General features: G+C 40.2%; 3 protein-coding genes across 4 annotated transcripts in view; all 3 read right to left on the minus strand.

Moving 5' to 3' along the window:
* The window catches only part of LOC138026916 (kelch-like protein 3), a 6860-nt gene extending 3772 nt beyond the window's left edge, over positions 1–3088 (minus strand). For both annotated transcript variants that reach the window (XM_068874371.1, XM_068874372.1), the window contains exon 1: positions 1281–3088. In XM_068874371.1, the coding sequence (XP_068730472.1) occupies positions 1281–2997 (1717 nt within the window). In that variant the 5' untranslated portion in view covers positions 2998–3088. The remainder of the gene's footprint in view (positions 1–1280) is intronic.
* The window catches only part of LOC138026917 (kelch-like protein 3), a 32112-nt gene that overhangs the window by 1424 nt on the left and 18188 nt on the right, over positions 1–12500 (minus strand). The window contains exon 2 of the mRNA XM_068874374.1: positions 1–221. This exon is cut by the window's left edge and continues 1424 nt beyond it. The gene's annotated coding sequence lies outside the window, so the exon portion shown is untranslated. The remainder of the gene's footprint in view (positions 222–12500) is intronic.
* LOC138025620 (kelch-like protein 3) lies at positions 10497–12168 on the minus strand. The gene is made up of 2 exons (XM_068872805.1): positions 11344–12168; positions 10497–11102 (listed from the first exon to the last, which is right to left on the minus strand). Exons 1-2 carry the CDS (start codon positions 12166–12168, stop codon positions 10497–10499), a joined length of 1431 nt encoding a protein of 476 aa, XP_068728906.1.

A 12500-nucleotide genomic window follows, 5' to 3' on the forward strand; every position in this document is an offset into this window, starting at 1 on the left:
TGCTTTGCTTTCACACATTTCAAAACCTGCATCATTTTCTTTGGAAAACTGTAGTAAGCCACCTTAAAAGGAGGTCACATTTTAAAAGTGGGCGAAGGCCAAGTCCTTAATTATAAGAAAATAGTTCTCCACATGGCACTAAGAACGAATGCCACCATAAGACAGTCATAATACTAAATTAAAGGCAAAAATGTCTCCAGGTGGCACTATTTGAAGGAATGCCACCACGAGACAGACATGAGAGAAATCTCAAAATGTCAAAGCTTACACAGCTTTTCTAGTAGACTCTTGTGTATCACTGCAAGACATGCCTTATGATCAATCTTTTTCTCTCTATCTCCAGGATTTTCATTCTCAAAGTTAATGGATATGGTGGACTTACTTTTCCATTGGCATGCTCCTAACTGAAACATGTTTTCAGATTAAAGAACCAGAAATGATTGTTATACCATCTATACGTTGTAAAAGACATTCAAAGTAAGTACGTAAAAACCAGGACATGACCAGGGTTGAAATTTTGGGAATTTCACTTAGTAAACAATATGAAGACGAAACCATCAACATTTTTGTAAATAAAAATCAGACAATTTTTCCGTTATTATCAAAATACACAAAAAATCGACATTTTTGCAAAATCTGCGAAAAACCTCTCTGTCTATACATGATTATGTTTTCTCGCTAATAAATTCTGAAATTGTAAGGTGGGTTGTACGGCTAGCTTTTGAAAAAGGCCTCTGAAATGCCTAGTTTCCAGTCTCCCCTCCACAAGCTCCGTCACTATATTTAGCATTTTCCCCTGATTTGCATTTATTTCTTAGGTAAAATTACATTTTACATCAATTGCAGTGACTGACACTTCAGAAGAGACATCCTGTTGCTTAAATTTCATAGATTTCAAAATCTTGATCATTTTCTTTGGAAAACTGTGGTACACCACCTCAAAAGGAGGTCACTTGTATTAAAGGTGGATGAAGGGGAGAAATGGTTAAACAAACCTTAAATATTGGAAAACATTTCTCAACATGGCACTAAAAAGGAATGTTACCATAAGGTAGTCATAATAACGAATTAAAGGAAAAAATGTCTCCAGGTGGCACTACTTAAAGGAATGCCATCACAACGCAGTCATAACTCTTACAGAAAAATATCAAAATGTCAAAGCTTACACAGCTTTTCTAATAGGCTCTTGTGAATTGCAGCAAGACATGCCTTATGACGAATCTTTTTCTTTCGATCCCCAGAATTTTCATTCTCAAAGTTAGTGGGTATAGTGGACTTACTTTTCCATTCATATGCTCCTAACTGAAACATTTCCACTGATAACTCTCTTGAAGACGATAGTGCGTCTTTCAAGCCACCAACCACATAAAGGGCTTCCTGAAAGCATACCATGTTTCCAGCTTGACGACCCACCTTGAGGTTACTCATGACTTGCCATTCATTAGTTGATGGGTCATATACCTCACAGGACTTCAATGTGGTATAACATCGCTCATTTTTAGTTATGCCACCTGCTATGTAGATCTTGCCATTCATGGTTGCTCCAAAAGCATTATATCTTGCTTCATTCATAGCTAAAACCTCCTCCCATGTGGCCAAAATAGGATCAAACCTTTCCACTGTTATAGATCCCTGCAAAAAAGCATCACTTCCTCCTACTAAGTAAAGGTGTCTTTTATCACTGACTAAACAAGCTCCAGAGCAAACAGTTGGTGGATCAGCCACAGCCTCACAAACATTCTCATCAAACTTATAGACAATAATGGCCTTCCAAGATAATGCATAAATGCGACCATCTAGAACTGATAAACAACAACAAACATCACTTTCATGTCTTCCTTCAATTGTCCCCCAGGAATTAGTGGAAGAAAGAAAATATTCTATTACTCGAGATTTTCCTGGTCCAACACCCTGTCCACCAAAAATGCAAACTTTATCTCTGTATTGAACAACAGCATGATTTTGATGTTCAAGTAACATGTCTGGCAACTGATACCAAATGTCTTTCTGGGGTGCATAGCATAAGGCTGTCCTGCCACCGCAAACAAAAATCACATCTGTGTATCTCTCCAAGCACTTCCTGGGTGGCTTGGCAGCATCTTCACTGAAGGGATCAAAAATGCACTCAATGGATCTCAACACAAAATTCAAAGTCCCCTTGCTAGTCGCTACCAGTTCTTCATTGACCAATTCGTTGGAAACAAATTTGCGAGATATGGATTGCAGACGAACTTGACTAAACAATTCAGCAAAGTTGCTTTCTCGTTCACTCTTCTTGTGAGTTACCCACTTAACTATTCCCTTAAAAATTTCTTCCTCGGAGGTGACAGTAACATCATCACTGGAAACCCATTTCATGACTTGCGCAATATCCAGCTTCAGGAAGTCGTCTGTTTTCATGACTGAACTGAAATTTGAGTTAATAAACCCACAGGACTCCGCCATTAATTCCAAACACTGATATTTTTCGGCAAAGTAATAATTGAAAATGCAGTTTTCAATTATAATGTTTTCCTCCAAAACATTAGAAGCCAAAGTTTTCAAACCTGGTAAAAGAAGATAGTCTGCTACTGCGACTAAGTCGTGAGCGTTCTCTTTAGTGACTGCAACATTACCAGTGTAAATGTATTTAAAAACGTCTTCCATGACTGATCCCGTTGCTTCTTCAAGTTCTATCCTGATGAATTGTTCGTGTCCCTCTCTCATGTCACTGACCAGAAGTGAAAGAAAAAACGGGCTTGCTGCTCCTAACACAAGTCTGTGAGCTTTAAGCTCTTTGTCTTTCACTGATACTGTTACATCGAAAAAACTCTCTTTTCTTCTGAGAGCATCCAGGCGATAGATAAGTTCCTGACAGTGTTTTGATGGATCTGATGGCATTGGCTGTGAAAGGTCCGCCATATTGGAATCCAATGCGGAAGTGTTCAAATCTTCGATTTCGTATTCAGTTGCTTCTGCATCTTCTTCCATACCGATACTTGGAGAACTTTGCAACATAATAATGCGTTGGTTAAGAAATTTAAAAAAAAGTTAGCACTTCTTAGATTTTACGAGAAGAAAATACGAAAGATTTGATCACCAGCCTCAAACCCAGTCTGTCTCTCTGTCAAGAGGCCTGTGTACGATTCCTGTGAAAACTCCCACCATCTCCCCCTACACCCTGGAAAAAGGTGGGAATTAGTTGGGTAAGTAAAGGAATTTAAGACAAAATACAGTCCCCAGGTGGTAGGGGATTGGTATTTCGTTTTAAGCAGCCCGGGCAAAAGTTTCCTTCGCAGCCGTCTATCGGGTTGTCCGCTCCCTCCTCCCTTTCGGGGGAGCGTTGCGTGACACCTTGAAAGACGGCTGCGAAGGAGAATACCCGGGCAATAGGTGGGAATTTCTAACTGAGCCTGCTAATTTGCAGTCCATATTGGCCGGGTTGGTAGAAGATAAAGAAATAACTGCTTTGAAGGCGTAGGCTCTCCCGTGCAACCTCTTGAGAGCGTCGTTAAGTTGTACTTCTAACAGCCTTGTTTCTCCAAAGACTGTAAAAAAGCCATATTGTCTGTGTGGACATCTACGCGCGCATTGGTAACGAGGGTTTTACCATCCTGCAATGTAATAACAAAGACGAGGGTTTCTTTAACAAAAATCGCAAGAGATCTGCTATCCCCCATCCAACAGTCCCGAATTTCAAAAGGCGGTAGCCCGGTGACAGGATGAAGCCTCCCCAACCAAAATCTGAAGCATCAGAGGAAATCTTGACCACAACTTGGTTTTTATTAAGCCAAGGGAGACAACCCTCCCAAGAGTCGAGGAAACTCCATTGTTTTTTTTCCTTCCTAAGTCTCCCTTTACTCGAACTAAACGCGAAGCCAGCGGTGGTCGGAAAATAATTTAATCGTAGAGCAAAGCAGCAGGGACTGCGATACAAAACGAAGATATTTTACCAGCCAGTCGCTATAGGGTCTTCACTGCATCAGACCTCTCAGTTGACTAAGATGTGTTCACGTAAAGTTGTGAACCTAAGCTTCTCATCCTCCGGTAAAAGGAAAGTGCAAAGTTGAAAGTCAACCAAAAATCCAAGGAATCTAGCTACTTTATCCCATGGAAATAAGTGCCACAAAAGCTCCACTTTTCTCCTCGGTTATTGAAAAAAACCGAGGGTTTGTTCCGCCTGAGGTTCGAACTCACGACCTCCCAGATGATAGCTTGTTGCCTAAAGAACCAAGCCAATGTGTCGCCTTTCATAAAAACTTTAAAGTGCTTCTTTTAATAAAGGGATGATTTAGACAGCACGATTTTGGTTACGAATTTCTAATGAGAGTAGCTTATACCACGACTTAACCACAAATAAAGTCGTAAATCAGACCTACGACAGAACTGAAAAAAATGCAAAAAAAAGTTGTAGTTTCACCAGCCTGTAAGCAGGTTACGAGCCGCAATTGCGTGAGAAGAATGGGAGGGGGGGGGGGGAAGTGCTTTTCCTTTTCCATTTTTTTCACGAGTTGCTGTGTCCGCAGCCAAAATATTCACTCAATACCCTGCTTATAGGCTGGTGAAATGTCAACTTCTTTTGTTTTTCATTCAGTTGTAATTTACGCATCTACGCACCACTGGCAATAAACATCAACCTACAACATTCGGAGTTTGAATCCTTCTCGTCCCCAGAGTCCGCTTTTCTATTGAACAGCGCCAAGAACACGGACTCTGACCACAACCAAAGCAGGAAGCCCGCGAATCTCGGACTTCCGGCCCGTCTGCGCAGTCTCAGAAATTTGAAGCAATAACGGTCGTCAACGGTTACAGCAGCATTATACCACTACCGCGACTGTGCGTATTTTCGGCCCGAGTCCAAGAAAAGATGGGTATTGACAAGAGCCCATGAGTGGGAGCGAGAAACTCCCATACTAAGCCTATGTCACGGCATTTTTACAGACCAATCTATGTTTGGACTACCTTTGCCGTCAAGTTGGTTTCCTGTGATTGGCCATCGGGCTCCTGCGGGAGTCTCATTCGCGGGAAATTAAATCTAGGAATATTTGGGTCTGTGAAAACGCCGCGACAGGAATATATAGGAGTTGCTAAAAGCTTCTAAGGTCAAGCAACACAAACGATTGACTCAGTTGATTGAGCATCAGACTATTGTGCGGGGGGTTGCGCGAGATGAAAAGCTCCGGCAGGACAAAGCTCAGGCTCTTTAATAAATGACTGAGGAGAAAAGTGCTGCCACTGTAATGACATCTACAAATGGTCAGAATCTCTAGTCTTCTGCACAATTTAAAGGGGCAGTGTCACGCTATTTTAATCAAACTTGAAAACAGTAAAAGACGGCTTCCATCAATGAAGACCAAAAAATAATGCTGTAGTTTTGTTGCCAATAACCATTGAAGTGCACTGAAGCTATTCTTCGTTGTTTGCGGTCAAGAATGGAGGGGTTGAAAATGGATTGGACAGTGTCTTCAGAGAGTCGCCAAAAATTAAATGCGAATAGCTCTCTGTGCCATAAACACATTTCATATCTTCTCAGTGGGTTGTCAGGAAAGTTGAACTTATGAAATAAATTACTAATTTAGATTTTTACCCAATTTTGACCTAAAAACAACAAACATTTAGCATGACAGTGCCTCTTTAAGCAATTGTCTCGGACACCTGAAAAATTCATGTGGTTTCAACGGGATTCGAACTAATGACCACTGCCAACACAGGAGGCCAACAAATTGACCTGCTTCCAGCCGAGTGACTTCAGGTAGTGCGTTTCACAGGCATCTGGCACAGTGGTCATGGGTTCGAATCCTGTCAAAGCCGCCTGAATTTTTCAGGTGTCTATAATTTTTATTTAACCGCCGTACAAATCATCATCAATATAAAAACATTTAAAAATTGTAAACCAAGCATGGATAAAACTATGTAACCTACCTTTGCTATCCTACCCTAATATAATATTACAAAATGAAAGCTGCTTTCATGATGAATGCCGTGTTTAAAAGAGTGGCTTATATGAGCCTCTTTGACTCTTTGATCAATCGTTTGAATTGATTGAGAGACTCTGCTTTCCTTAGTTCTAAAGGCAAACTGTTCCACAAAACTGCGCCACTATAGCCAATAAAAGCTGTTTTTGTAGCAGTTTGTGCGCAAAACATTTACCGTATTCACGCGATGGACAAATTTCGAGCGGAGATACTCGGGCGCTACTCTCTGTAGTGATTTAAGGACGTTCGCGCCAAAATCTTCCTACGGTGAGATTTTCTTCATTTCTCGCCTAGAGTTAGGTCATAAAGTACATACTCCAAAAATGAAAAAAAAAAAGGGGGTCACCGACTTTGTTTCGGAGAAAATGGCAGTGGAAAAATGCCTTAATTTCGAGAAATCGGTCATAATAGCGAGATGTAGGCTCATCTGCTCATCCATCGAAAATCATAAAAATAAACTGTTGGAGTGAAAGTTTCCGTGCATAGGTTTTTAGGAGTGAGATTTTTAGATAATTGTATGCCGCTAGGGATGTGGTAAACAGTAGAGTTCATCCTCGACGAGCGTTTTCGTAAGCTCTATATGTTGCAACCACTACCAGAATTCGATGGCACGAGGAAAGAAAATGTTAAAAAAAGATAACTTCTTACGGTGAGAATTTTTTCATTTCATCATATTTTGTAGATAGTAAGAAAAGTAAGTGATTCATGATTAAAAAAATAGGGGTCACCGATGATCTGAACGAGTAAAATCGATGTGATTCTGCAAAGCTCTTGGAAAAGTTCGTTTGTCATGCTTTTGCGTGACCTGTCGGGCAAGGACTGGAACCCAAGAGAGGATCGATCGTTGAAGAGATGAAAGGTTTTTACCGGAAAAAAACCTTTCTCGAGCATAGCAACGAAGTTTTAAGCAGGGATCATCTTCATTTGGTTGGTGTTTTGTATAATATCTCTCCATTGCCGTCATGCTCATCCTCTGGAGTGAGTTTTTTTGTGAAATTCAATCGCTGATTGTTTCCACGCAGGTCCGCACTATTGAAGCGGACGAGGACGAAAGTACTGCTCAATTTTCACGAAAGTAAAGGAAAAGAACTTGAAGAACATGCATTCACTTTGAACTTAAGTTCGTAGGGTAATAAAAACATTAAAAAGAAACAGCCCCATTAAATTTACGCAACGTTTCGTCCTCGAGTTTTCCAAACTTTCAGCCACTAGTCTACTCGATCAGCTACCTTTTCCAGAGCTTTTCCATCCTCCCGCTCACTTCTCTTTGAAGTTTCATGATGATTCGGAAATAAATGTGCCATTCTTTTGCCGACCTGGAATTTTTTCCTCGGCGTTTTTGTCGCCATGTTATTTTAACTGATGCTTGAAAAATTTGTATGAAAGTCAAGTAGACTAGTGCACGACTGATAAAACCTCGCGAATATCAGTTGTGCAGTAGTCTACTTGACTTTGATAAATATTTTAAATCAATTTTGACTGATCACGATCTTCTCTGATCCAACGCTGTGCAAGACTTATCGTCTACGGTTTTTGCAAAGGTTTTAAAACCTCAACTTCACTAATGCTCGAAGTAATGCGTGACATATTACAGTCGCGTTACCTGCGCAGTAACGTTGCGCACAAACAATTAGCGCGAACGTCCTTAAATACCATTGTTGCTCTTTCAATTTGCCTTTTAAGAGTTGAAATAAATTTCTGACATCAGCGTCATAGTTAGAATAGGTCAAAACACGGGCTGCTCTGTTTTTTAGTTTTTGCAATTTGTTCTGCAAAGTTACCCCACAGTTTCCCTAAACAATATTGCAGTAGTAACTTGCTCAATACTGAAGGTCTAGGAGGAACTGTTAAAGTACACAGTCTCTATTTTGGCCCAATAAGCATAAATTCAGTTTTTGTCATATTAAGCGTGAGTTTATTTGCAATCAGCCAATTGCTAACATTTGCTAAATCGTCGTTTAGACAGGATTGGATATTGTCAACGCTGAAACCTGCGTATAGGTTAGATACGTACCATCCGCATACACCCTTGATTGACAATTTGAAAGGCAATTAGGTAAATCATTAATATACAGTAAAAATAACAGCAGTCCGAAGATAGTGCCGTGAGGAACACCACGGCTTTATGAGCAGCTCCTAGAGAGCGAGACATTAACTGAGCATCTCTGCATGCGGTTGTCCAAGTATGACAAACCAAGAGTGCGCGTTATCGCATAGTCCATAATTGCTCAATTTAGATAAAAGGATTTCGTAATTGACCGTATCAAAGGCCTTCTTTATGTCCAGGAAGACGACTGCATTGACTTTTCCTCGGTAACGTTATACGCCCAAGAGTCTGTAGCCTCAAGTAAAGCAGTGACAGTAGAACGAATTGTGCGAAAACCCGATTTATATTTAGATATAAAATCGTTTACTGCCATATATGTTTTTAACTGGCCATAGATTATTCTCTCCTTTTCCTTGGCTACTACCGAAAGAACGGAAATGGAGCGGTAATTGTACGAGTCATTCTGTTCCCCTTGTTTGAAAAGTGGGGTAACTCTGGCGCTTTTCCACTCGTCAGGAAATCTTTTAAGACTTAAAAGTTGTTTAAAGATAACACAAATGAGAAAGCATATGCCAGTAAGAGAACTATTTTTCTCCAGATAAGTACGAAGATCACTTCTTCCTTTCTAGATTTGGATACGTGTAACCAATAAAGGTTTTGCACGACAGCCATGTGGCATGGCAGGAACAATAGATTCTTTTTCCCATGGGAACAAACGTTCTTTCTAATGCATACACATTTTCATTGTTCCTGCCATGCAATATGGCTGCCGTGCAAAACCTCTATAGCATTTTCCACAAGTGATAAAAATAGATCATAACGCCCTTTCACAACGCCTTATGGGATTGAAATGCGGACAAACATCCCGGCGCAAAAATGTCTGTTTTTCTCCGCATATTAATCCCATAATGCTTTGGGCGTTAATTCGTGACGTCAATTAAAACAAGTGCTATTGTAAAGGTCCCGTTCGAAATATCTAATCACCGTCTGGGTATTTTGTATGCGTGCAACCAATTTTGACGGTCGGTTCATTAGATATTGTTGTCACGTTGATTCACAACAAAAGCCACATTGAAGTTTTACTACCCTACAATAAGGACATCGCCTGAGAAAAGAGACGAAAACTGAACTTATATTGTCCTTTTTTCTGCTGGATTAAGGGTTGAAGTTAGGGTTAACGTATTAAGGGTCGGAGTTTGGCCGCAAAGTAGTTAGAATTTGATGGTGAGGATGTTCAAAAGTATTTGAGCAGTTTAAAAACACACCTTCCATTTTGCCTCCACTACTCAACCGGACACAACAGTAATATTTGGGTGCATTGGCCAGCTAAGACACCGTGCCATTTATTAAGCATTGGAATGGGTACAAAAACATTTATACATCAAATCTATAAGAAGAGAAGAGAAATGCATTAGATCCGGACACGAGAACTCCTAAAAACCAGCAGGTGAAAATCGGGGAAGGTGTACCCCCGACCGAGGCAGTGGTGCAACCCTTGGGGTTCTAGGTATTCTTATTCAAAAACACTATTTACAATGAAAAAGAACGCTATCATATACAGCCTAACGAAGGCATGAAACTTTTTTTTTCCAGTGCGATATAACAATAGACGAAACTGGACTTGTGCAGTGGCAAAGGCTGACCGTAGAATGACTTAGCCTACTAACGCCCGCAAAATACAAACCTAGATCCCACAAACCACTGCGCACCTAACACCGCTTACCAGGCCTCTGACACGAGCAGGGAAAATAGCAACTTATGCTAATTTACAATTATCAGAAATTTATTACATTTGTCGTTTAAGATGAACAACTGAAAAGTTATCAGTTTAAATTGGTTTTCTTGGCATTTGCATCAGCGATTGAGTGGCAAAAGGATAGTATGTGCATCCAATGAAAGCATCAACATTTTTGTAAAAATAACTATTAGACAATTTTTCAGTTATTATCAAAATAGACGAAAATTGACATTTTTGCCATTTGCAAAAAACCTGTCTCTCTATACATGATTATTTTTCTTCCTAAGGAAATCCTGTGAATTTAGGGTGGGAGGCCACAGCTAGTTTTTTAGAAAAAGGCCTGACTTTGAAATGTCTGATTTCCAGTCCCCCCTCAAAGAGCTCAGTCACTATATTTAGCATTTTCCCCTGATTTGTATTTATTTGTTATGTAAAATTACATTTTATATCAATTGCAGTGGCTAAAGTATCAAGAGACATCCTGTTGCTTTAATTTCACCAATTTCAAAATCTTGATCATTTTCTTGGGAAAACTTTAGTGAGCCACCTTAAAAGGAGGTCACTTGAATTAAAGGTGGATAAAGGCAAGAAATGGTAAACAAACACTGAATTATCAGATAAGATTTCTCCCTGTGGCACCAAGAAAGAATGAAACCATAAGGCAGTTACAGTACTGAATTAAAGGGGAAAATGTCTCCAGGTGGCATTATTTGAAGGAATGCCACCACAAGGCAGTCACAAGAGAAATCTCAAAATGTCAGAGCTTACGCAGCTTTTCTAATAGGCTCTTGTGGATCGCTGCAAGACATGCCTTATGATGAATCTTTTTCTTTTGATCCCCAGGATCATTTTCAAAGTTAGTGGGTATAGTGGACTTACTTTTCCATTCACATGCTCCTAACTGAAATACTTCCACTGATAACTCTCTTGAAGACGAGTTTATGTCTTTGAAGCCACCAACCACATAAAGGGCTTCCTGAATGCATACCATGTTTGCAGCTTGACGACACACCTTGAGGCTACTAATGACTTGCCATTCATTAGTTGATGGGTCATACACCTCACAAGACTTCAGTACTATATAGCATCCCGCATTTACACCACCTGCTATGTAGATTTTGTCATTCATGGCTGCTCCAAAAGCATTACATCTTGCTTCATTCATAGCTGCAACCTCCTCCCATGTGGCCAAAATAGGATCAAACCTTTCCACTTTTTGAGATACCTGCCAAAAAGCATCACTTCCTCCTACCAAGTAAAGGTGTCTTTTATCACTGACTAAACAAGCTCCAAAATAGCGAACAGTTGGTGGATCAGCCACAGCCTCACAAACATTCTCATCAAGATTATAGAGAATAATGGCCTTCCAAAATAATGCATAGATGCAACCATCTAGAACTGATAAACAATAACAAACATCACTTTGGTGTCTTCCTTCAACTGTTCCCCAGGAATTAGTGGAAGATAGAAAATATTCTATTACTCGAGATTTTCCTGGTCCAACACGCTGTCCCCCAAAAATGCAAAGTTTATCTCTGTATTGAACAACAGCATGATTTTGATGTTCAAGTAACATGTCTGGCAACTTGCTTGCTTGTTGCTACCAGTTCTTCATTGATCAGTTTGTTGAAGAGAAAGTCATGAGACATGGATTTCAGACGGACTTGATTCAACAATTTAGCAAAGTCGCTTTCTCGTTCAGTCTTTTCATGAGTCACCCACTTTACTATTCCCTTAAAAATTTCTTCCTCGGAGGTGACAGTAACATCATCACTGGAAACCCATTTCGTGACTTGCGTGATATCGAGCTTCAGGAAGTTGTCTGTTTTCATGACTGAACTGAATTTTGAGTTAATAAATTCACAGGACTCCTCCATTAATTCCAAACACTGATACTTATCGGCAAAGTAATAACTGAAAATGCAGTTTTCAGTTGTAATGTTCTCCTTCAAGAAATCAGAAGCCAACGTTTTCAAACCTGGTAAAAGAAGATAATCTGCTGCTGCGACTAAGTCGTGGGCGTTCTCCTTGGTGACTGTAACATTACCGGTGTAAATGTATTTAAGAACTTCTTCCATGACTGACTCCGTTGCTTCTTCAAGTTCTATCCTTATGAACTGTTCCTTTCCCTCTCTCATGTCACTGACCAGAAGTGAAAGAAAAAACGGGCTTCCTGCTGCCAACACAACTCTGTGAGCTTTAAACTCTTTGTCTTTTACTGACACTGTTACATCGCAGAAACTCTCTTTTCTTCTCAGTGCATCCAGACGATAGATAAGTTCCTGACAGTGTTTTGATGGATCTGATGGCATTGGCTGTGAAAGGTCCGCCATATTGGAATTCGATGCGGAAGTGTTCAAATCTTCGATTTCGAATGCAACTGCTTCTGCGTTTTCTTCCATGTCGATACTCGCAGAACTTTGCGACATGATAAGCGTTGGTTAAGAAATCAAAAATGGTTATCACTGGTTTATAATGATTGGAAAATATAGAAGGTGTGATCAAGGTATCACCAGCGTCAAACCCAGTCTATCTCTCCCTCTCTCTTCTCACTTTGTGATCCTGTGAGTAGTATGCCTCGCTTGTATAAGGCTGGGGTCACTCAAGTTTTCCGGTAAACGAAGCAAAGAGGACTCGATGAAAAAAGACTGGAAGCAGGACTCGTTTGGGCCCACACAACCAAAGACTTGATCAAAACGAGGGAAGACTTAGGGTAATATAGGGCGACAAATGAAGTAGTCATATACAATGCCTATACGTC

This window comes from Montipora capricornis, chromosome 12 (genome assembly GCF_036669925.1).
Source record: "Montipora capricornis isolate CH-2021 chromosome 12, ASM3666992v2, whole genome shotgun sequence".
Classification (NCBI taxonomy): domain Eukaryota; kingdom Metazoa; phylum Cnidaria; class Anthozoa; order Scleractinia; family Acroporidae; genus Montipora; species Montipora capricornis.

What these genes read in the sequence shown, in the direction of transcription:
- LOC138025620 (XM_068872805.1), bottom strand. Translation starts at nt 12,168, where the DNA reads ATGTCGCAAAGTTCTGCGAGTATCGACATGGAAGAAAACGCAGAAGCA. An exon ending in AACTGATCAATGAAGAACTG is followed by an intron (nt 11,103 to 11,343) that starts GTAGCAACAAGC and finishes TTATTTTGGAAG; the next exon opens with GCCATTATTCTCTATAATCT.